This window comes from Pinus tabuliformis, chromosome 2_2, assembly GCF_031772625.1.
Source record: "Pinus tabuliformis cultivar Carrire ecotype Pingquan chromosome 2_2, CPIR1, whole genome shotgun sequence".
NCBI lineage: Eukaryota > Viridiplantae > Streptophyta > Pinopsida > Pinales > Pinaceae > Pinus > Pinus tabuliformis.
The window spans coordinates 858,568,333-858,594,641 of NC_142300.1; the positions used below are offsets into that span (position 1 = coordinate 858,568,333).

The 26,309-nt window shown below is 39.7% G+C and overlaps 1 protein-coding gene across 1 annotated transcript in view; it reads left to right on the plus strand.

Annotated features, from left to right (window-relative positions):
- Positions 1–1,583: 1,583 nt before the first annotated feature.
- LOC149195688 (uncharacterized) overlaps positions 1,584–26,309 on the plus strand; it is a 135,479-nt gene continuing 110,753 nt past the window's right edge. The window contains exons 1-3 of the mRNA XM_089408707.1: positions 1,584–1,841; positions 15,268–15,342; positions 15,765–15,895. Of these exons, the coding sequence (XP_089264833.1) occupies positions 1,584–1,841; positions 15,268–15,342; positions 15,765–15,895 (464 nt within the window). The remainder of the gene's footprint in view (positions 1,842–15,267; positions 15,343–15,764; positions 15,896–26,309) is intronic.

The window sequence follows — 26,309 nt, forward strand, 5'->3', positions numbered from 1 at the left end:
CCACTAATCCATGTCCAAATGTGCCCAAGAAAAGCAAGCATAAACACCCCATTACATAATGAAAAGCCATACCTTCGGAGTTGAAAGGCCCACCTTCAAACATACGATCATAATAGATGGACGAGATCACACAATAGCTAGCTCAAGTGTTGGAGAATGGTGGCACATCGAGTTATTTGGTGGCTACAAGGGGCTGCTGGCTGCTGGCTAAAGACAAATCTAGGAGAAAAAATTCTCTTGTAGGGGTCACCCATTAGTTGAATATCTATTGGATGTCTTTGTAGGATTAATGAAATGTTTTGTGGATAAGGTGTCTTCTAAATCTTTATCCTATCTCATATGGATAAAATTTTCTTGAGTCATGGTTATGAAACATTGAATGGGATATGATCGTTCCTTGTATATTGTATTTATCATTGGGATGTTCTATATTAATGCATGTTTCTCTATATATACACGCATAATCCATTCATGATAGGTGTAATTTTCATAGCCATGGGAGTCTATCCATCCTAATCAGCTCCCTTGATGAATTTCTGCTGTTTGGGACAGCAAGGAAAGGGATTTTGTAGCTTGTGTGTTTCACCCTAAATTGCTCTCTTTCCATTATTAGGATCTCCTCCCATTTGAGTGTTGACTTGACTCCATTGCCCAATGGAAAGACACAAGTCTTCTGTCCCTCCATCCATTTTTTAATCAACTCATAAAGAATATTTTACTAGAACCATCTCTTCATTTCACCTTGTAATTTCTTGCACAAGTTTTAGTAATCCTATTATAGGGAAGCTCCCCTTCAGCTAGAGGAGAGATTTTTATGTAGAAGCGGGTTGGTGAGCTGATAGCAGCATCCCTCTTAGTTACACCAAATCCTTGGTTGAGCTTTAGGACTGTCTCAAGAAGTGAGTTTGTGTGATAACAAGAGCCTCATACAAATAGAAACCCCTAAACTAGCTACCACATATCATACTGGGAGAACAAATCCACCTGCTCAAATTTGTACTTGACTCACCCTCTTCACCCACTGGCAGTTGTAAACCACGCCACCACGACATATTGGAACCATGACTTTATACCCTATACTTGTAGATGGAAAGAATATGATGGAATCTAGCTGGATCTTAACCTTCCAATTGTTTCTATTCTTGAAAGCATTTCCTCAACAAAAATTAGATGTATATGTCTGTTTTGACTTCCCTATTCCTTTTGCCTCACTCATTTTGGTAGCAAGGATCCCTATTAAGTAGATTACGAGCATTTTATTTTGTTGTCAAACATGTTTGCCTGCTATCTTGGCTCAAGGGTTGTTTGTAGTTTTTTCTACTTAAACTTGTTGCTTAGGGTTTATCTATTGGAACTCTAGTTCATATGTGCAAAGTTTCTAAGATGATTCTGCCTATGTACTTTAGTCCTTAAACTAAAAAAATTTGGATTTCAAAGCGTGATTTTATAGTTCGATTCTTTTCTCAGTTTTTGCAGTGAAAATCTCCTTGTAGGCATGGATGCATACAATTTACACTACTTTGTAATGCAATTCTAGTTCACCATTTTGTCTATTATCATAATGAAATGTGTGCAATCACAGAATGGGGAAAAATGTGCGTTTCATATTGCCTTTGGCACCAACTGTTACTTTGAACAAGCTTGAACAATATGCAGACCCAAGTCAGAACATGTTTATTTCAAAATTTCAGTGGGGAAGTGGAGAGCTTGTCATGGCTACATCAAATCAACACTCTAGCATGATTGCAAACTTATTGTCAAAGAATGGATCACAGATTGAGATTTGGCAAGTTTTACCACCTTATAAGCTGTTTGAAGAATGCACATTGTGCCTCACAACTGTAAGTAGAATCTTTACCCATGCCAATATGACCTTTCTATTGGGAAGCTTCTTTTGTATTATTTTATGTAGTATGGGTGTTTTCATAAATGTAAATGCTTGGTTTTGACCCATTTCATCATATACTTAGTTTTGACTCATTTCAACAATTTAATATATTGAACTAAACAGATTTTCCAAATATATGTGTTTCCAGGGACTTAGGCAACTAGATTGAACATAATAGATTTGCCAGATATTAGTCATTCTAAGAACTTAGGCAACTATGAACATAACAGATTTGCTAAATATTAGTCGTTCTGGGGACTCAGGCAACTATATTGAACATTCTCACTATATCTTATGTCGTATTCCATATTACATGGAATAAATCTGATTGTCTTTTCTAATTGATCCATGCCCATTTGATGTGTCTTAGTATAGTGAACATGACTTGTAATATATTTTTGTACTTCACCTATTTAGTACTTTATCTTTTATATTTTTGGGTGACTTTGTCCGAATTGATCATTCACCTGTTTTACTATATTTTTATTGGAAATTGGTTGGATGGTTTATGCCTCATCACATCTAACTTATTATATCAAAAAAGTAACTTTGCAATGAGAGAGGCATAAACCAACAATGCCAAAGTAGACGAAAATTGCTGATAATAGAAAGCTTATTCCTCCTAATGCTTTTCAAGAGATTATTTCTCATACAGCCACTTTACATGAACCAAATACAAATTCTGGGTGTCATCATACTACCAATTCACCCACCCTAGCTCTTTGTTTGCATAGATCACTTTCTCCTTATGTTTGGTAATTAACCAAAAGAGGGAGGCATCAAGAATCATGTTCAATAAAAGTCGAATCTTCATGGATGTTATTTTGAGATTTGAAAATTCAACATGAACATTACCAACCAAATCATATTCATGCCCAAGATGTCATGTGCTAAGACAATTCTCCTATACCCAAAATTGGATAGGGCTACAATGTTCTTTTTGTAAAAATATGAAAATGTTCATTGTTATCCTTACGAATGCAATTTTCAGATTTTCCCATTACAAAATTATCTTGGACAGCATATGAAGACAAGTTACATAATGAATTTCTAGATATGGAAAATGACCCTGGAGTGCATGTGGCTTGTTGGTCCTGTTACTGCATGTTACCAACCCATGTGGATATCCCCTTGGAGAAAATATTTCTCTGATTGTTTTAGCCTTTTAACCGACAACCATATGATGATTCACACATAGCTGTTAATTTGGCAGCACAGGGACAAATTTCCTCCTTTGGACAACCTTCCTCATCAAGAAAGACCCCTACTAACCCTTGGAAGAAATTAATTTGGTCAAGGAAAAATATTATTGTCAAGGTGAAACCCATAAGTGCACAAAAGTACAGGTCGTCCTATGTTGAAAATTGAAAGCTATGGGATGAATTTCCTTGAATAGAATTTCATTTCTGACCTTTCTAAAGTGACTTTCTAAAAATAGAAAGTCATGTCTATCTTTGTAACCATTACTTTTCAAAAATAGTAAATCATCTTCCATCAATTCGTAATCATATATACATTATGGAAAATCACTTGACTTGTCCTTAATCAATCTCTATTGTTTAATTTTTAGCTTAATCATCAATATTATTATTACTATTATTCTTTTTATGATATTATAATACGGGTTAAGATATAACCGAGGGGATGATGTCAGACTATGTGGATTCACAGATGCAAATTGGCAGACAGTTCAGTGGATAGGAAAAGTACCTTTCAGTACTGCTTCAATGTTGGATCAGGGATAGTTTCTTGGTGTAATAGGAAGTAGAAGTCAGTAGCACTAAGCTCTGTAGAAGCAAAATATATGGAAGAGAGCATAGCTACGTGTGAAGCTATATGGCTTCGAAAGCTGCTAGTAACCTTCTCCAGGTAGAGGATGGAGGTGACCAATGTCTATTGTGATAATCAAAGTTGCATAAAGCTCTCTGAGAATCCAGTGTTTCATGACAGGTCGAAACACAGATATTCGGTGTCATTTCATTGGAGGTTGTGTACAACGTGGAGCAATCCAACTACAATATGTTCCTACAGAAGAGCAAGTTGCAGATATACTCACGAAAGCTCTAGGAAGAGCTAAGATCGTCTATTTCAGAGAACATATGGGTATGGTAGAGAACCTGTTTCAGTAGCAAGGATAGATTATTTTGGATGCTTTTTAGTTACAATTATTGCAGTTGTAGCAACAACAGATGAGGCGAAGGATCTTCTGAGCAGCGGAAGATGTACTTGGAGGAGAAGTTGAGATGCACGAGGATGCAGAAAGGGGAGCATGTAGACCCCTTCCTTACTAGGCTCCATAATATTTGGGATCAGCTGGCTTTAGTAGGATCAACGCTCCAGCCTACAGAGTTTGTTCGATTAGCGCTGAACAACGTTTCAAAAGATTGGCAAGTTTTCGTCTAGAGTATCTTGGGTAGAGAAAAACTGCCAGATTGGGAACATGTGTGGGTTGATCTACAGCAAGAGGAGATGAGGCATGATCTGGTGAAGGCCACCATCAGTTGCAGCAACAACAGTGGGACGAAGGGAGTGAAGGAAGAGGAAGATGTGGCCCTCACATCAAAGGGGCAGCAGGAGCAACGTAGAAGAAAGGACATTTCGAAGATCAAGTGCTTTAGATGTGGTAAGCTGGGCCACTACAACACTTAGTGTCCTCTCAGAAAGAAGGACAAAGAAGAGAAATAGGATCAGCAGGTTGCATCTGCTGATATCGACAGGATGTCCTCCAAACTGGAGGAAGAGTTTGCCATGATCGCCGAGATGCCTCTAGGAGTGAGGTGGGGTGATCTGGAATTGTAGCCCCAGAGAGCTATAACATGGGTAGGATTCTTGAGGAGGTCCACCTCATGAATTAGTACCTTGCTACGGGAGCCCAAGACATGCAGTGGTAGGATGGACCAATGGCAGTAGTTGTAGTAAGATGCTAGAGTGACAGATGCAGTAGCTAGCAGCAGTCAGATACTGGGCAGCGCAATGCAGAGATTGGCAACAGTGCAGACGACACAGAGCAGAGTCAACAATAGCGTAGAGGCTTCAATGACAGTACAGAGTCTAGCAACAGTCAAGACTTAGGTGACAAATGCATCACATTGACCACATTTGGTTTAGTATTTTGGATGCTTTTCCGTTGCAGTTGCAGCAACAGCAGATGGGGAAGGTTGCAGTGTAGATGTAATGGTGGCAGCAGTTCAACAGGGCCAGCAATAGAACAGATGCAACAATCAGAGTTGCGTAGTGGTTGGTGGGCAACAACAACTAGACATTAGCAACGTAGCAAGAGATGGTGCAGTGATAGAGTGATGCTTCAATGGGTTGCAACATTAGAGCACATTCCTCGCTAAGAGGGAGTGTTGATTTATGTAGCATCGAATTGCTTTAGCCTCGAGATTTTGCAGAGAGGCTAAGACACATGCATTCTCCATTACCCAAAAATCGTTTGGGAAAATTCCACCTAGAGATGATTTAATTAAAATAATAGACCTTCTTAAATGGTTCCCTAAGTCTAAACTTAGGAAATCTGGTTAATTAAAGGGTATTAATTAAATTTGGTGTGAATCTTCGAGAAGAAGACGAGGATCAACTCCCAGTTAATCTTAGCCTTTGAGTATGATTTAATATTGGTCGTTGGAGCTCCAACGAGAGATTATAAGAAGGAGCTTGATGGGCACTTGGAGAACACATCGAGTGAGAGAGATCAAGAGATAGAATTTCACAAGAGTAATAGCGTTGAGTTGCCTGAGTAAGATTGAGTGATCTTCTTGCAGTGAGGGGCAGGGATAGTAGTATGGAGAGTTTTCTAGATCTGGAGAGTACAAGGCAGAGGAGGTATAGAGAGTTTCAGAGTGGTAGCGCAGAGCTTTAGAGGGAGTTCAAAATTCAGCTGGGGAGTCGAGATCTAGTGCCAAAAGTTAGGGTGTGAGACCAAAGGGCCAGAGGGTCGAATTTCCAGACAGTAGGAGATCAGAGGAGGAGGTGACGCAGAGTCGAGAGATTGTGACGCAGATTTGCATAGGTTGATGCAGAGGCAACATGGGGCTAGCCTTCCAGAGCCTGATCAATGTCGGATCGCCAATAATAGTGTGAGATTTTTCTCACTAACTCTTTGCCAGTTTATTCTTTGTATCAGATTGCTAGTTTGGACATCTGACAATTTGTACTCCTTAGAGGTGACTGTGACCTGGTTAGGAGGTCCATTCTAGGTTTCTCAGCCATCCAAATTTCATCTCCCAATTGCTGTTAGCAGTCCCTCACTGCAGCCCTATAAATGTGTCACTAAAACTACCAACAAATCAATCCTATGACTGCGACTGCCCTTCCAACAGTGCTTTATTGCTGCGGCATCATAACGAGGGAACTCAGCCCCTTCTCCAACACTTCGAACCCCTCCAAATAGCAGCTAAGACTCCTGCTCAATACATTGTCCATAGAACCCTTCCACGCTATCTAGGGCAGCCTCCTAATGCTGCAGCTGGGGCATGGTAATGTCCTCCTTGACTGCGTTTTGGTAGGGACCAGTGTATAGGGTTGTAGGCTTCCTTCTAGATAGCGTTAGGGCTTCTCTTTCATGACTACGTCCTCTAGATTAGGGCAGCGTATTCCTTCTTCTTGACTGCGGCTAGGGTAGCCTCTTTTCTTCCAGCGTTTAGCGCTTCCACTCCTAGATTTCTCTTCCACTAAAACCCAAGACAAGTGGAAAGAAATCAAGATAGAAGTGTGTGAGAAATGACTCTCAAGTCATCTCCTTTTATTCTAAAACGTTAAGCACATGTGGGGTTTATTTGGTTGCTGGCCAACCTTGACGAATTGGCTTATAACACAAATAAATTCATAACTCCATCAATACTAATCAGAATCAGATGATCTTTAGATTAATCCTACACCTCTTGATGAGAGGGATCCAAGAAAAATATCAACGGCCATAAGTAAGATGACCCACATGGAGTTTGGCCCTAGTTTCCAATTTTAACACTCCCCCTCAACTAGGGACAACTCCATCTGCTAATCCACATGTTCAACTGTACTATCTCTGCCATCAGTGCCCTGCATTGCTCTGCTCTGCTCTACTTTGCTCTGCTGAACCATGAAGAAGAAGAATTGATCGAGAATATCTCATACCATTCTCTACTAACCCAAAGTTAGTTCCATATGAAGAGAGTGTGTCATACCACTCTTACTGACCCAAAGTCAGTTTCATTGATCCCAGATCAATATCACAAGAGAGTGTCTCAAACCACTCATACTGATCCCAGATCAATGGAGGTTATCCTAGCATAGGGAGTACGGTAGATACAATGATGCATCCATCGATAGTACTACTATGGTCCCTAATCCCATTTCCCTGCTCATTGGGCAGATGAGAGGTACTTCCCATGAGTCCCAGACTGCATGGGTAGGATGCCTCGACAGGAGAACCATTCATCTTGTCCCTAAGTCGCCTTGGGGTATCACAGGGGAAGGCTGAGCCATTCACCCTGTACACAACGCACCATTAGGGGAGGGTGAGTCGCCCTATGGTCGCTTGTTGCTCCAGTAAGTACCCCAAGCCCCCCGGAGCTCCCAGAGCTCAATGCATGCAACATGCAGGACCCTTATAAGAAGGTCTCTTAACGACTCCAAGTCGTTCGGGAAAGTCACAAGTTTGACCTTTCCTCGGGGCTTAGACAGAATGTCTGTGACTTGTATATCAGTCTTAATGCGATGGAGCCTCCTCGCTCATCGATGTACCATATCCTAGATAAGGTAGTAGCTGATGTCTATATGTTGGAGCAATTATAGAATACGTGATTCCTCAATAATCGAATCCCCCCCTGGTTGACACAGAAGATCACGGTGGTATCCATCATGTGTACATACAGCTCACTGAAGAGCTCCCGCAACCAGGCAGCTTCACATGAGGTGGTACTCGCAGCTATGTATTCACTCTCAGCAGTGCTCAAAGCAACCATCTTCTGCTTCCCGCTCATCTAGGATATTGAGCAAAACGCAAAGAGAATTAGCACTCAGAAGTGCTCTTGAGATCCTCCACACTGCTTGCCTAGTCAACATTTGAACAATCATGCAGCTTCATATTTCCGACAGTATATCTCAATCCATGAGAGATTGTGCCCCAAAGACATCTCAGAAGATTCTTGGCACCAATATAGTGAGGCTCAACCATATATGAGCTCATCATACAAACTGCAAATCATATGTCCGGACGGAAGTTCACCAAGAACATCAACGTGAATGAGTTTATGAAACTCAGAGGTATTTCCCAAATCTGGTCTGGCATCACTACCATATAACTTCTGAAAGTTAAGATCCTCCAGGTAGCCACGAGCTTGCAATTTATCGTTCCACATCCGGAATCCAACTCCCTCTTACTTCTGCAAATGAGAGGGTTTGCACCTGTCAGAAATAGGTCGTCCTCAGAAGGTGCCGATATGAGAGGTCTATCATCCACAACCTTTGAGTAATGGTTTGTATCATCTTCACTCCTAGTGAATCTCTACTTCATCAAACAGCTATCAATCCTCTCATACTAAGTCCGGGGTGTTTTGCTTCAAGCCATAGAGGGATTTCTTCCCCCTGCACACATGACATTTCCGATCATGAATCTCAAACCCCTTGGGTTGTTCAAAACCTGTGGACTTGCTACATGAGGGGAATGGTCCCCTTGTAAGATTTTCCTTCAGTACATCTCAGACATGTACCTTCATTCTCTTCTTGAATTCAGGCATCCCTGTCACCATCTGACTCACATCCGGTAGGGCCCCATAGTAGACCTCCAATGCTATAGATGAGATGTGTCAATTGACATGGTCCCCAATGGACCATCCTCCAACTTGATACAAATTGCCAACCTTGAACCCATGAGTAAAAACATTTTTGAAAATTCTATTTTCAAACACGTACCTTTCCATCAATGAATGCCACCCTGAAACCTTTGACTTCTATTACCGAAATGGACACTATGTTCTTCTTGCGATTAGGTACATAAAAGAGATTCTGTAAATGAATTGAGTTACCCTCATTCAATTGAGGGGTAACATTTCCTACACCCTTTTCGGGATAGGTGGCATTGGCTCCAAGTATAATCCCACGATTGTTTCCGTCTCTTACCAAATTCGAGAGAGCACCCTTCTATTCAATGAAGTGCCTTGAAGCACTATAATCAATAAGCCAGATTCCCACAGAATCTTAAGGAGAGGGCGAATACAAGATAACTCTTCTTTATCTTATCAGAAACAACATTTGATTATTCATAACTGGGGTTCCTTGCTTTCCTTGAAGAGTCGGTCGTTTCCTTGATGACCTGCGTTACCTGTCATTCCTTCGATCATTGAAGATGTGCCTGGAATGATTATTATCTTCATTAAGAGATGTGTCCCTGCCATTCAGACACTCCTTCGCATAATGGTTGACCTTATTGTAAGCAAGGCATCTGCCTTTCCCTTCACTCTGAGATCCAAACTTCCCATTGAAGTGATCTGTAGGTAGGCCATCAGAAGCTTCTGCTGCGCCATTCTGATAATATACTCTGCTTCGACTTCACCCTTGGTGAATTTGAAGAGGGATGAGGAATCCATTGATCCTTTTGTCCTTTCCCAACTGTCTTCGGTGATTGCTCTTTCACTCTTGCTTGGGCTTTGTCTTCACCTCAGCTCTGATACCATGTTAAGTTTAGGTATGTTCTATGCTTAGAGCAATTTATTTCAATTTTCACAGTTAGCTCAATATCTTTTCCAGATTAGCAATCACATCAGCATTAAAGTAAACTGCAGATAGAACATAAACATAAATCGCAGAAGACAAGCCAAGACAAGAGGACACAAGATGTGGCGCTAGCCAGGGACAAACCCCAATGTGGGGAAACCCTTGATCAATTCTTCTTATATGTTCGTCAATAGTTCAACGAGAGAGAGAGAGAGAGAGTACATTTACAACATAAGTCAACACTTTGACTTATCTAAATAAGAGCATAGATCATCTCTAAGAAGATGATACATGAGATTAGTTGAAGACATGTTGCTTCAACTGATTCTCCAAGGTGACTCCTTCACCTATCATCGTGTTGCATCTCGTCATCATGCTGCACCTCACCATGTTGCACCATGCTGCACCCATCGTCACACTGCTAGACCTCATGTTTGTTGCACCTTATACTGCACTGTTGTCCCATGTTCCATTGTTGAACCATGTTGTCATACAACATGTCTCATGTGCTTGCAGCACCATGCTTGCCACAGCTATCCATGTTGTCCACGCTTGCCATGCTGCACCATGCTTGCCATGCTGGTCATGCTTGCCATGCTGCCATGCTGTCCATGCTTGCCATGCTGCACCATGCTTGTTGCTGTCCATGCTTGCTGCTGTCATGTCACAGCTGCTGTCCCACTTTGCTGCCATGTCATAGCTGCTGTCCCACTTTGCAGCTGCTGCACAATGTCACTGTTGTCCTATGTCATAGGGTTGTCCCATCATAGTTGTTGTCCCAACATAGTTGCTGTCCATAATGACATTGTTGTCCCATCATTGTGCTGTCCCAACATTCTGGGCAGCACCATGTAGCCCAATTGTCCCATATATATTAGCACTGTTGTACTAGTTGCCTTGCTGTCCCATGCATCTATCCATCAGTCCACAAACAACCCTCAATTCTGCTGCATGCTACTGCTGATTTCTGCCTAGGGTTCTGTGCATGTACTAGTCTGGTTAGGGCACACCAACTAGCTTAACGTATAGGGAAAATACCCATGTTTGCCTTGCTGTCCTTAGAGGTGACTGTGGCCTGGTTAGGAGGTCCATTCTAGGTCTCTCGGCCATCCAAACTTCATCTCCCAATTGCTGTTAGCAGTCCCTCACTGCGGCCCTATAAATGTGTCACTAAAACTGCCCACAAATCAGTCCTATGACTATGGCCGCCCTTCCAACAGTCCTTTATTGTTGCAGCATGATAACAAGGGAACTCGGTCCCTTCTCCAACACTTCGAACCCCTCCAAACAACGACTAAGACTCCTGCTCAATACGTTGCCCACACAGCCTTTCCACGCTGTCTAGGACAGGCTCCTAATGTTGCGGCTAGGGCATGGTAATGCCCTCCTTGACTGCATTTTGGTGGGGACTAGCATATAGGGTTGTAGGCTTCCTTCTAGACAACGTTAGGGCTTCTCTTTCATGACTGTGTCCTCTAGATTAGGGTAGCGTATTCCTTCTTGACTGCGGCTAGGGCAGCCTCTTTTCTTCCAGCGTCTACGACTTCCACTCCTAGATTTCTCTTCCACTAAAACCCAAGATAAGTGGAGAGAAATCAAGATAGAAGTGTGTGTGAGAAATGACTCTCAAGTCATCTCCTTTTATACTAAAATGTTGAGCACACGTGGGGTTTATTTGGTTGCTAGCCGACCTTGACGAATTGGCTTGTAACACAAATAAATTCATAACTCCATGAATACTTATCGGAATCGGATGATCCTTAGATCTATCCTACACCTCTCGATGAGAGGGATCCAAGAAAAATATCAGCTGCCATAAGTAAGATGAACCACATGGAGTTTGTCCCTAGTTGCCAATTTTAACAGGTTGGGACATGCATGGGTTCCTTAATGATGTATGGGCACCCAAGGGGCGGGGAGGCAAGAACCAAGGTGATGGCCATAATGATAAGGGGTAAAGCTCATGTTTGGCTTTTTCAGGCCATCTTTTGCACTTTGTGGTATTATTTCCTTTTGTATGTGGCCATGATATGCTTTTATCATTTTTCTTTTAGCTGCATCAACCTTCGGGGCATCATTCTAGGCCCGACCTAGACATGTGGACAAGGGAAGGGGGAGTATCAGAGCCTTGCGGACCCAATGGTCATGTGGACCTAGAGAGGGAAGATGATGAAATAGGGCATGTAATGTGCGGATGGGAAAGAAAAATTTGAAATAAGAAAACGAGACCGCGCTACCAAAATTGGGGTTTCCCAAGTAGTGCCCATCTTGAAGCTCTAAGTCGATAGGGGAGATCCCATGAGACTAGGCTTGAGGATTAACCCCCCATTTAAGGTGAGGGAACAAAACGATAGTTGCAATCCTTCCTCCTTCCAAGTCACCCAATAATCCATACCCAAGTGTGCCCAAGAAAAATAGGAAAAAGCACTCGAATGAAAGACATACTTTTAGGATTAGATGGCCCACCTTCAAACATACGATCTCGATAGATGGGCGAGGGAAGATATGACTGGCTCAGGGAGTAGAGATCAATTGGCAAAATATCAGCTACACTAGTGGCTATCGGAGCCATTGTTTGTTGGCTAAAGACAAATCTAGGAGAAAATTTCTCCTATGGGGTCACACACTGGTGGTGGGTAACATGGCCTTAACTTGAGGATGCAGATATGAGGGTGCCAAATCTCAATGAACCAATGACAGCACACCTAAAGGATGGATGTGAAATCAAGGGAATGGTGAATACTGGTAATCATGGAATGGTTATGGACACACTACTTCAATCCGAGTTTCCCAAGTATTTCCCCTCCTTTTAACCCTAAGGCCTTAGAAGAGGTCCCACTGGATTAGGAACAAAGGCTAATTTCTGTGATAAGGCGAGAGAACAAGTTTACAGTAAAAAATGATCAATTATCCAAATCACCCCTTTATCCCTATTAGAATGCCCAAACCATTAAGTAAAAACACTTGATTGCAAAATGGTTAAAGTACCTGTCGAGTGGTAACTCACCTTCCTTTGAGAGGAATGTTGAATGGTGAGAGGTGTATGACCAGTGTAGATGGCAGAGGAATGTGGTATATCATCAGCACTAAGGAATGTAAAGGGCTGTTGGCTGTCCAAGATAGGAGAAATTTTTTCTCCTATGGGATTATCCACTTTTGATGGGGAGCAATAACCATGGTAGAACACGACCATTAATCAAAATAAGTATAGTTTCATTGCACATCCACTAGAAAGTGCACAAATGAACCCAACATGTCTCCCTTGCCCAAAAAAGTATAGCATAGAGCTACTGGAATATAAGAAGATTGCGATAACATCTAGATAATATAAAGGGGGAATGTGACACACGCCCTCTTAACCAAAATACTACCATGGATCCATTCACATACTAAACATGCTGAAAAATATTTCATCACAATTGTTGACGATCACTTTGTACTGGATATGGTTGGTCCAATTTAGGGGTGTAAATCATATCATAAATTTAATTATCAATCCAGAACTTGTGAACTTGGAAACACATCAAAATATATGGTTTAGAGACTAATTACTAAAACTAACTTGAATTGCAAATTTTCAACACACTTGTACTTGGAAATGCTTCTAGACTAACTTGAGATCTTAGATGCTATAAGAAATTAAACTTTAGGCTCCCTTACAAGAGATGGATTCATAATGTTTCCATAATGTTTCCAAGAGCATAACAACATTTTAGGTTATCAAGTGTGTTTTTCTAAATGAATTACAAAAATGAACAAATTGACAATTCTTAATTGTTGTAGATGAAGGCACATTAAACTATTTTAGAAGAGGTCATTACATAACATACTATCAAGCTTAGAAACAGTTAATATTGTTCAAATAATAGAAACTAAAACATAGCAACATTTAGGCTCCCTTACAGGAGATGGATTCATAATGTTTCCATAATGTTTCCAAGAGCATAACAACATTTTAGGTTATCAAGTGTGTTTTTCTAAATGAATTACAAAAATGAACAAATTGACAATTCTTAATTGTTGTAGATGAAGGTACATTAAACTATTTTAGAAGAGGTCATTACATAACATACTATGAAGCTTAGCAACAGTTAATATTGTTCAAATAATAGAAACTAAAACATACAGGAAATTATAACAAAATTGAAAGAGCATACCAGACATTTTAAAGACTAAGTGTACATGCTTGGTAATGGAGGCCCTCCATGCTTCGTTTGCACACTTGAATGAAAACCAGTTAAGAAAGCTTGAATAACAACATCAACATAATCCACACAGCACAATGAAGGTATCCAAAAGCTCCAAATTTATTAACTTCAGTCAAGTAGCATTCTTCCACAAAAATAACATGTCTCTTTCTTCAAGTCTTACATATTTATACAAGAGGTTTGGTAACCAAAATTACTAAAACTGGGCAAATCAGTTTCTGAGATCCTAGATAAGTTCTAATAGATAGAATTCAACCTTCAAATCCATGAAATATGAAGAAAATCCCTTAAAATCCAAAACTGTCCTGATTTATTGCCAAAAACAAGGGATTTTCTGAACAAGTGGCCTAGTTTGACCAACGTTGACAGGGCACATGCGAGGCTCTTTTCTGAAGGCAGATAGGAATTTATCCATCCTTGGAAATTGAGGATCATCCCACATATCTCGAAATTCATCCAACTCTCCTGCACACATGTGAAGCTTGGAGCTATTACAGTAAGTTGCAACATCCTGTAATTTCTGCTAAAAATTTAATTTTAATAACTTACTTTGTCAAAATTCAAATCATGAAAAGCAAGTGATAAATGTACCTGATGTAATCAATTTCAAGCAAATATGGATGATGTATGAGAGGCATGGAAGAAAAATAGAGTCCAAATATAAGTTATGTGACTAAAATAAACATCAAAAAGTGACACCCAATAGATACCTTTCTTGAAAGCACAACAACACCTGCCACTGATAGAAGTTAGTTACTAGGAAACCACAAGATTTCTGAGTCAACCATAAGTGTAATGCCTGGAAAGGTACATGCTTCCATGATATGCCCCTGGATAGTGCTAAAAACAACCTGAATGACTACAAATGTATGGCTACTAATAAAAATGCTTTGACATATCCTCATATATCTTCCAAGTAAATCCACTGTATGACCCTGGAATCATGCTATATGACCCTCATCCATCACAAGGGGTAACATATCTAATGAACAACATTTCATTTTAAAGTACTTTTATGTTTATTTGAACATAATGTGAAGCTCTTATCTTAGAATCTTTTAACTTCTACAATGAAGATGTTCTTCAATTGGTTGTGGCAGGGAAGAAAGTTGTTCTTGTTCCTCTATGCTTTTGAAACATATTTCTTGGTGTTGATCTTTGTAAAGAGACTATGGATCAGATAAACCTTAAAGCCTTTTATCCGGCTTAACATTTTGTCATTTTCTAGTGTCTAATGGTACCACTTTCCTACATATATATCAGATTTCAATTTGTTTTTCCTTGCCTTAAGCTAACCAGGTAAAAACAAATCAAATAGCCGCTTCTTCTTCTTTGAGCTACAACTATTGTTATTGGTGGCTGACCTGAACTGTTTGGTTAATGATTACTCTCTTAATCTCAAATAGAATTGAAAGTATCAAAATGTGTCAAAGTACATTTGATGCATGCTTTTATATGCATGTTTGCTGATGCCAGATAGGCACCAATACAGCAGAACTTGGCTATCTAGGAGTTCCCATGGTGGTGGTGCTGCCAACGCATATACTTCAGGTACTTTTCAAGTATCTATGCTTCCGTTTGATCATCACAGCTCAAATTAAACATCTCCACGTACTTATGTTTTGGGAAATGACAAGAACCACATTATAATAGGGATGGATTACAATGTTGACTGACTTAAGCATTTTATGTAAAAGTAAAACCCAATGGGCAATATATTTTATATTCAACTGTGGTGTATGGGAACGTTTTTCTGTTTACGTCTTTATAGTTTAAATTCCAGGTGATGTTTAATGGCATGACCTTCAATAAACATAGTAAGGTGATCAGGTTCCATTAGTGTGTGAGCTGAGTGTGATATCCTAGAGAATCAATGAGATACCGAGAGTGTGCCATTTTCTTTTCTTGATGCATTCACCATTCAGACAGATAGGTATAAATATGAACTTATTTTTGTTAAATGGTTGAACTAGGTTTTCAGGGGTGCTGCAGGAGGATTGATGGGTCTGTTGTTAAAGGTACCTGGAATGATTGGAGATATGGCTGCACATTTGATAAATTTTATGAAACTAAAGACTTTTGGGTTTGTTTCATGGCCCAACCGGTATGTTTCATCTTAAATATATCTCAGATTTTGACAGAATTATTTTGTTCCCTCTGAAAATCATGCATCTTATATTACACTAGGGAACATTATGGTTATATCAGAACACTTGTACGTCGGATAGGTGATCACAATATACACTCCCTCTCCCATTGTAGGAAAGAACAACGAACATATCCATCTTACCACTAAATGAGAGAGAGTCTACATCTTTCCTTGACATGCTTATTCTAGCTTGATTTGTGCAGCTATGCTAGCCTGAACAATGTAAACTCACAAGGAAAAGGTTAACAGGATCATTACCGGAGGGCATTTTGCACCTTTGTCTCCAAGGAAGAAGAATCCCTATCATCCAATTATGCTCCATATCTCTTTTTCATGCTATCTATCATCTGTGAAGATCTCAAAACCTCTCCCTTGTGATTGAGATACCACAAAATCTAGTAGGCCTAGTACAAAGCCTCACTAGGTAATCTAAGTCTTATGGCAACAAAGAGAGCAGCCATGATTTCCACCTCAATGGCCTCTCTCCTGCTGTTTAGTTGTGGATATTTTTCCCACAAGGGAGGCTTCCCAAGCAAGACTTATGTAATATTCCTCCTTGGGAAAATCCCAAAATGGCCACTGCATTTTTCAGAGTTTGTATAGTTTTCAAGTGAGGGCTTGGGTCAACAATTTGATGAAGAAATGCCCACTGTACTTTCAGAAATTTGTTTAATTACTAGTGAAGTCTTTCACGAAACAGTGTTCTGAAATACTGCTGTAGGTGTAATCTTTTTGGGGTTTGGTTGGAATGAGTAGACAATGCCCAAATTAACACTCAAGAGAGTATTTTATGATAACACCACCATATTTATAATTAATGCAACAAGAATAACATCGCTGATATATTAAAAATCAGTCATAAGTAACCAAGCTTGTCACTGATATATTGTTTCAGGTGCACACAGTGGTCCATCTAGAGAGTCAGAGTCATTTCATTTCACTAATAAACAGGTACAGACTTCATTAAACAATGGAACCTGGTTTTAGACACTGCCCAATAAGATTATAGTCCCCATTCAGCTTCAGCATGTATTACACAGTAATACATGTTAGCTACAGGTGGGTACTTGGCCTAACCTCACCATTAGCCGTCCAAAAATATGCACTTGATTAGCTGGGCAGAAAACAGTTTCTTCTTCAACATCTACTCAGCCAATGAAATGGAGAGATATTTCTGCTCTTCCAGCAAGTAAACTCATTTCTCAGACCAGCAATATGGTAAACCACAAATGCTTGTTAATTCGACCCTTCTTAGTGTTGAAATATGTAACTAGGTTCAGTCTTCATAATGACATATGTAATCATCATTATATGTATTTAATGGAAAGAGAAAAATAAATTTATTATTGTTATTCTTGAGGCATGGGTTTTGTTACCCACCATTTTGTGGATGATATCCCTAGGAGAAATTTCTTTCTCCAAGATGGTCCTCAGCCGGTAGCCAACAGTGCCTTGCAGCCACCAACTAGCTCATTGGGTCATTTCTCCGCCACCTGAAGCAGCCATGTGGTCCCTCACCCATCTACCATGATCGTATGTTTGAAGGTGGGCCTCCCAAACCTAAAGGTATGCCTTGTCATTTGGTAATTGAGTATTGTAGTTTGCTTATCATGGACACTTTTGGGCATGAATTAATGGGGGGATTCGGTAGAAAGAATGGTCTAAGTATGTGCTCTTGTCCCCTAGACCCCTTTTTTGGATGTTAACCTTGGATTTTAGCCCTGTGGGATCTCTTTTATTGACCATTTGGCTTTAGGGATGGTACTTCATGGGAAACCCTGATTTTGATTGTGTGGTCCCGCTCCCTGATTCACATATATTGCTTCCTTTCCACTCATTATAACCCCATTCATCATTTCTCCCACCTGGGTCCATAGTCCTCCACTGGGTCCACGTAGGGTTAGCTTTACTCCTCCCTTGCCCACACCTTGGGTTGGGCCTGGAACGATTTCTCGAAGGTTGATGCAGCTGAAAAGAAAAGTAAAAGCATAATTGGCCACATTCAAAAGGGAAACATACCACAAAATGCAAAAGATGGTCATGACAAACACATTTGGCACATGGGAAAAATCCAATACATGAGGTCTACCCCATTATCATGGCCATCGCCCTAGTTCTTATAGGCCCTTGATGAGCCTCCTTTATCATTTAGGATCCTATGATTGTCCCAACCCCTGGTGGGCAATGAACCGCCCCCCCTTAAAGGGGGTATCCACTGCCATATATCATACATCATGCTTTTACCTTTTGAGCCCCGAGTAGTTAATTAAAGAAAAATCATAAAAGGCAAAAGGCATATAAAGAAAGGTGGAAAAATCAAGGCCAGGGCACCTCATGTACCATGATTGCTCCCTCCTATACATTATGTACACAAATGTGAGATTCCCTTTTACTAGCTACCCTTGTACCCTAGCATGTGGCCCATCGCTGCCCCTTTTCATTCTTTACTCTATTCATCTCTTTATCACATCCCACCACCTTTTAAAGGATGTACCTTGGACATATTATCCCAACTAGAAGTAGAAACTGGGATACTTGTTTAACCCCATTTGGAGCTTGGAGACATTAGCACATGCCAAAGCCCATTATGGAAGAGCATGACATTATGAAGTCCCCACTTGTTTTCCATTGTTCGTAAGCTCTGTTGACCACTACGTGTCAACGACCCATAGCAGGACATCCCCTATTTTCGCTAGAGGAATAGCGCCTGATCGACGTGTCCGTGTCGTTTAACTATTATCATCAGCCTGATCATCATGTTATAATGTAAACCCATTCTGCATGCGTATAATGTAAATAATCTCAGCAGATTTGTGTCGTGTATGTAATTGCCTAGGTAAATCTACTTTTATGATGATGATCTACATTCCGGAAGGTTTTTTGTCTGATTGATCCATTCTCGAATGGTCAACAGAGTTTAACTTTAACCTTACCCCAAAGCCGGAATGGATTTTGTCACTGGGATCTTAAGCGAGTCCTAGTGTTATAGATCGAGTCTATGTAAAAGTGATTTGGGAATAATCATAACTATTTGGTTAGGTTATTTTATTACAAATTGCTTGGTCAGCTGGATTATATTTGTGTCGTAGAAATGGGTAGTTTGTGAGGGTCTTTTTCAAATGGGTTTTCCCCCTTATGATGTAAAAATATGAAAATTATGATGTAAAATGCCCCGAGAGTTGGAAAAAATAATTTATCCCCTCATAGGTTAATTAATTAAATTTTCTGGCCCAATCTTTTTTTTAATCCTAAGCCAAAAATTTAATTAATTCTAGGTCCTAGGTAAATTTAAATTATCCAAAGGCAAAATTTGTCGGTCCTTAAAATTCAAATTTTAAAAGGTCTTGGGACTAATGTAAATTAATTATTTTGCTAAATTTTAAGCCTTTGGTCCTTGGGGTTAAGTCAAAGTCAAAATTTTGAGGAAATTAATTCAAAGATTTAATTTTTGAATTAATTAAAATGCATTTAATTGAAAAATTCAAATCTCCTCAAGAATTTAAAATTTTGACGGATGAGATTAAAAGAAAGTTTGATCTTCATTAATGGTCGAGATTGCTTTGACAAGGATCACTCAAACTAGTGGTTGGAGGATTTATCTTTAAAAAGTCATTTGTCAGTCAATTGATCCGACCTTTGAGTCATGTACTAAGCTCTCAAACTCTCTTGTACACTTTTTTGAATTAATGCAAAAACCTTTGGGGTTTCAACGTGCTGTAGTGTTCCTCTTCATGAATTTATGGTAACACTGTTTTAATTTCTGCTTAATATTATGTGAAAACTATCAATCAATAACTCTCTTAGAATAATCTGAATACATGTATCTTATTCAGTTTGTTGGATTTAGGGTAACATTTTTAATTTTGATTGAAGTAGCAGGTATCTTTATTTTTTCAAAGTTTTATTGTTGTTCTATTTCTCTACTTGATCTGATGGTTGATCTAGTGTTTGCAGAAGATATCTTAGGTTCTCTTTGAGTGTTTGGGGATAGTCTTCGGTTGGACTAGCCAACTCTTAACACATATTTTCTGAAGAGCCTACATATAAGCCTCAGGATTTATCTAACAATAATTTTTTTTTCTGTAGGGTGTTTTTGGGTTAGTACTTCTCTAAAATTTCAAAATCTTTTAAATATTTTGTGGAAATTTTGATAGATATGGCTATTAAGAGCCTTAGATTATCAGATCTGGGAGCGGAGTTGGACTCATACTCCTCAGATCTGATAGATTTGTAAATTATTTGTATAGATATGCTATTTACTTGTGTAGATCTGATTTTTTGTAACATAATTTTGAATTTTAACACTTGGGTTTTTCGGATTTTCTCTATTTTTGTACATATTGGGTATTGGATTTTTCTCTTTCTACTTGTGTAGGAATAGATCTAAGAAATTAACCAAGAAAATCTTTAGATCTGAGCTAGATCTAGACCCCGAAGGGCAAGATTTGGGCTCAAAGATTGTTTGCAGGAATGGATCTGGGAAATTAGCCAAGTATATCTTCATATTTGAGATTTTTCAAGCAGATATGAGGGTTTTGAGACAGATATAGGCCCTAGTATCTTCTCCCAAATATTTTTGCAAGGCCAAACTTTAAAGATTTTGCAATAAATTTGAAGATCTGAAGCAAAATAATTGTTTTTAGAACAAGGGTTTCAACTTTTGGGGCTCTTAAGCCCAGATCTGTCTTCTCCTAGCTCAACGCTAGTTCTATTGGGCCTAATGCTAGCTCTCATTGGCCCTAGATTCCCCTTGCTCCATTTCCGATTTGAATATTTGATTTTCTGAAGCTAATTATTGGTGGGTTTTTTGTAGAAAATTTGGTAAAAATTTGTGCTTCAAGTATTGAAAGTTTTTTGGCAACTTGGGCAAGTGATCTTCAAATCCTAAGGCCTAAGGGTTTGATCACTAAACCATTTTTTTTCTCACTGTTTGCTACAGAAGTCATATACCTTTCTAATAGTGGTGAAAAACACATCTAAGTGGTTTGAAATTAACTAAAAGAATTGTTAAATACATTAATAAGTCATTTATATTTGATGTGTAACAAAACTTTGGCCTAGATCTACATTTTGGGTGACTGTTATCTCTGAATAATTCTGTTTCTGAAGTCTGAAATATAACAATGGCAAAATTTCATGTGGGTTAGCCTAAAATCAGTTCCTAAGTTGTCTAATACATTAAGGAATTAATTTCTTGAGTTGGGCATTCATCATTAGGCTTATTTCATGTTTTAATTGTTGGCTGTAATAAGTATATTAGATCTGATATAATTATGGAAATCACATCATAACAGGTTGAAAATTTTTGATAATTCATGTGGGCAAGTTTGGAAAAATTTCGGTAAATTTTTGACATAAAGATATCATTGATAGCTTACTGTTTTCATTGTCATATTGTTGTTGTCATAAAGTTTTTCTTACTGTTGTCCTAAAAACTAATTTCTGAAAATTAAGTACTTGGTCATGGAATTGTGATAAAATGCATATCTTTGTTTCATAAACAAAGTATTGTTCGAGCATTTGATATTAATTTGTGAAGATGCTTTTGTTATCTTTGAGCTATAATTGCATTTGAAAGAATCTAGAAGATTTGAAGTAAGCTCGTGGTCTAATTATGATATTGCTAAGAAGTTTATCTTTCAATTTTTGTCTAGTGAAGTGAACATTCATTTTGACAATTAAGAGCTTTGATATATAACTCTGAATCAAATCGTAGCATAAGCACTTTTCATCATTGAATCTAACTTCATCTCATCATCTCGTGCGTTTGCATATTAAGTTAGTTCTACATAACTAAAATTTACTTCCAAGCATAAACGTGGTCGATAGAGGGATAGGTATCCATCCATGTTTGCTTGAGAAGCCTACTTTTAATAGTACTTAAAACGGTGACTTTGCAGTCGTCAGAGCCACAGCGCTTTGCAGCACCAGAGGCACCAGGTATGTTAGATTTCAGGAGAGGTATCGTTAATCACACCTTAGTGTGCTTCACCTTATCTTCTTTTTGCCAATTACTACGAAATCAAGCTCAATATAGAAAGGATCGAAGGGTTATAAGTTATAACTTAGATAGGCATTTAACTAAAATTAACCAAGATTCTTGCATCTTGTATTAGCTTTAGGATCTGCACTTCATATAAGATAGTCATTTATCCAAACAACAGTTGCAAATCAATTACTTGGTCCTAAATTTCCTAGAAAGATAGTTGACTCCATAAGGCATTAGCATCAATTGCTTAAAATCTAATCAAATCCTATAAATCTTGCTAAATCTAAATCAAATACTTGGTCGCTTCACTGTGTCTCCTGAACTGGTTAGTTTCCAACTAGTTCTCCTTCATTCCATTTCCGTAGGGTCTACCCCTCTTAGCTTGCTATAGGGAGACAACTTAAACGAAGAGATTGGGGATTAGGGTGACAGCCCCCGATCTGAGCCATTGTTGTAGTAACTAGACATTTTGTGCGACAACATTTTTTGGCGTCGTTGCTGTGGATATTTTATTCTCGGTGCTTCAACGACATTTTATCTTCATTCTCCTCATATCATCTTTATCATTTTTACTGGCAACGACAACATTTTTTGGCGCCGTTGCCAGGGATATTTTATTCTCGACGTTTCGACGAACATTTCCTCATCATTCTTTTCATTTCTCATCTTTTTATTTGAGCCAGCAACGACAAAATTTTTTGGTGCCGTTGTCGGGGACCAATTTATTGAACCTTGGCTTTACAACATTCATTTTTCATCTTTCTAACATTCATTTTAGTCGGCAACACCAACATTTTTTGGCACCGTTTCCGGGGATATTTTATCCTCGGGGCGCATGAGATCTCCAATACCCAGAAAGGGTTTTGGCAGATTCTAAACAGTTCAGGAGATATTAAAATAATTAATATTTTTATTGGAATCCCTAAGTCTAAACTTAGGGAAAATAAAATATTAATGTGTATTAATATGAAACTGTGTTAGAATGGTCCAAAAGACATGGACCAAGCCAGATTTAATCTTAGCCGTTGATTAGGGACTTAATCTCGGCCGTTGATTTGTCAACGAGAAAAGTATAAGAGGAGGCTTGAGGGTCACTTGGAGAATACACTGAGGGAGACCAGTCAGTTCCATTTCTAGAGCGGGTTTTGTTGAGAAATTGAACCAATGGTCTGGAGAGTAGTCAGGAGGTAGCAAGTACAAAACAGAGAGACGGGAGATTAGCGCAGAGAAAAAAGAGGCAGACGCAGGGCCAGAGGAAGTCACGCAAAGGCTGCAGGAGTGACGCAGAAGACCAGAGAGGTTGCGCAGAGCCTCAATAGGCTGACGTAGAGGGTTTCAAGCTGACGCAAAGGGTTTCAGGCTGACGCAGAGGGTTTCATGCTGACGCAAAGGGTTTCATGCTGACGCAGAGGGTTTCAGGCAGACGTAGAGGTCAGTAGGCCCTACGCTGGGTTCAGAAGAAGTGCTGGAAATTTGTCTATCTGTGGGTAAGCCAGTTTGGCACCTTGTTGTACTAGAAAATTGCTGAATAATAAAATCCTCCCTTGCTGCACCAGTTTTCCCACATTGGGTTTTCCGGGGACATTAGTCCAAAACAACTGTGTCAATGTGTGCATATGTTTGTTTCTGTATTACGACGTGATATCTGTAGCAGTATTTATTTTAATGTTTGTTGAAGTAATTTCATGAATAACTTATGATGAAATAAGTAGGAAAAGTAAATCAGTTGTTGCAGTGATAAAATTTTCACATGGTACCAGAGGAAGTAATTAGAGACAGAAAGGAAAAATCAGTTATGGGTCGAGACCACGATGCAAATGCATCCACCTCAGGGAACTCACGCAGATTTTCAGAAGATTGCACAAGAGAGAGAGATTTCGATTTCTCTATGTTGGCATCCAGTTTGGAAGAAGTGGCATGCATGACTAGTGCTGCATCATCAAAAGTATGGTATATAGACAGTGGAGCCTCATGGCATATGACGGGAATCAAGGAGTGTTTCTCAGAATATCGAGAAGAGAAGATGAACTTTCAGATCACCAGGGGGAACAAGGCAAAGTGTACTCGAGTTGGAAAGGGTACCATAGTTTTTCAGACAAAATCAAGAGAGCGGTTTCGTGCCTCAAATGTGCTGCATGTACTAGGATTGGGGATAAACTTACTTTCCGTGTCACAACTACAAGGCAAGGGCTATGACGTCTACTTCATCAAGGAAAAGTTATACGTCAAACACCCGAGCTGGAAAAAGAAAGTGCAGATAAGGATCAAAAGAAATCGGTTGTATAGATTACAACTAGAATCTCCAATGGCACTAATAGGCAGTCATGGGGACAAGAACTGAACGAACTATGGCACAAAAGGATGGGTTACTTGCACCATGGAGCTCTGAAAATTCTCATGAGCACTATAACAAGAGTTCCAGATCTAAGTACGGAACGAGATGATGTATGCAGGGGATGCGCTCTAGGAAAGTATGCCAAGGCGACATTTCCTAGGAGCAAACACAGGGCCAAGAGTATACTAGGACTAATACACTCAGATATCTCCAGACCTATGTCCATCAAAGCTCTCGGCGGTGCCGAGTATTTCCTTACCTTCATTGATGACCGCTCGAGGAAAACTTGGATTTATTTTCCATAAACCAAGGATGAGGTTTTCTGTCGATTCAAGGAATTCAAGGGTCTAGTGGAGAATTTGACCAGTAAGAAAATAAAAGTCTTGCACTTAGATAATGGTGGAGAGTATGTCGATAAGGACTTCACTGATTATTGCGCTAAGGAGGGTATCAGAAGAGAGTGGACAACTCCCTACAATCCGGAGCAGAATGGGGTGGCAGAAAGGAAAAATAGGACTATTGTAGAAGTAGCTAGGGCCATGTTGTATGATCGGGATATGCCAAAATTCCTATGGGCGGAAGCATGCAACACAGCTGTCTACGTTCAAAACAGGACTCCTCATCGGGCATTGGGCAAGATTACTCCAGAGAAAGTCTTCATTGGGAAGACACCTGAAGTCAGTCATTTCAGGATATTTGGGAGTTTAGCATATTGTCGCATACCCGAAGAAAAGAGGAAGAAGCTAGATCAGACTACAGAAAAGGGGTATCTAGTGGGATATAGCGAGAATGCTAAGGCATACAAAATCTATCTTCCACGGAGCAGGAAGGTAGTAGTACAATGAGATGTAAAGTTCATGGAGGACAGAGCTTTCAGAAGATCTTGTGAAATGCCTTCCGAGGAGCAGTTGAAAGAAGATCCATTGGTCATGCCTCTTCAACCAACGGAAGTGAAGAATTCTTTCTTAGGTTAGGAAAATTCTCAAGATCAGGAGGAGGAGATAACAAAAGCACCTGCTGGTAGAGGAAGAACCAGCAAGGAACATCGTCAGATTCTACGTGATGCAGAGAACTTCATCAGAGAGCCAAGGAATAGTACGAGGGAGTGAAAACAGCCAGACAGGTATCAGGCGTTAGTAGCTCAGGATGGGGAGCTTGCAAGTTTCAACGACGTAGCTCAGCATTAGGTCTGGCTAGATGCGATGGTGGAGGAGTATAACTCCATAATGGTGAGCAATGTCTAGGAGATAGTGTCAAGGCCTCAAGACAGATTTGTTGTAGGTTCAAGATGGATCTACAAGATCAAATATGCTACGGACGGCAGTGTTGAAAAATACAAGGCCAGGTTTGTGGCTAAGGGGTATGCTCAAAAGGAAGGGATTGACTATGAGGAAACCTTTGCCCCAGTAGCTAGGGATACATCTATTAGGACTATGATATCTCTTGCAGCCCAGATGGGATTGGAGATCCATCAGATGGATGTCAAGACGACATTTCTCAATGGGGTAATAGAAGATGAGGTCTACATTGAACAACCAAAGGGCTTTGAAACTCATGAGTAGAAGTCTCATGTATGCAGACTGAAGAAAGCCTTGTATGGGCTGAAGCAGGCACCAAGTGTGGTATGGTCGAATAGATGGCTACTTGTAGAAGATGGGGTTTGTTAAGAGTGACGCGGATCTGAATCCCTACTATCTGGTCGTAGAGAACGAGCCACTTATCTTAGTATTATATGCGGATGATCTCTTCTTGATAGGATCATCCAGACTCATTAAGGATTGCAAGAAGAATCTAGCCATAGAGTTCGATATGATCTAGGATGAATGCACTACTTTCTAGGGTTGGAAGTTTGGCAGTAGAAAAGAGAAATCTTCTTTGGACAAGGGAGGTATGCTACAGAAATCCTGAAAAGGTTCGAAATGGGAGAATGTAGAGCTATGGCTACACCAATGATCACCAACTGGAAGAAGATTGATGCATCAGAACACAAGGATGTCGATCCCACCCTATACTGATAGCTCATAGGGTCCTTGATGTATCTAGTC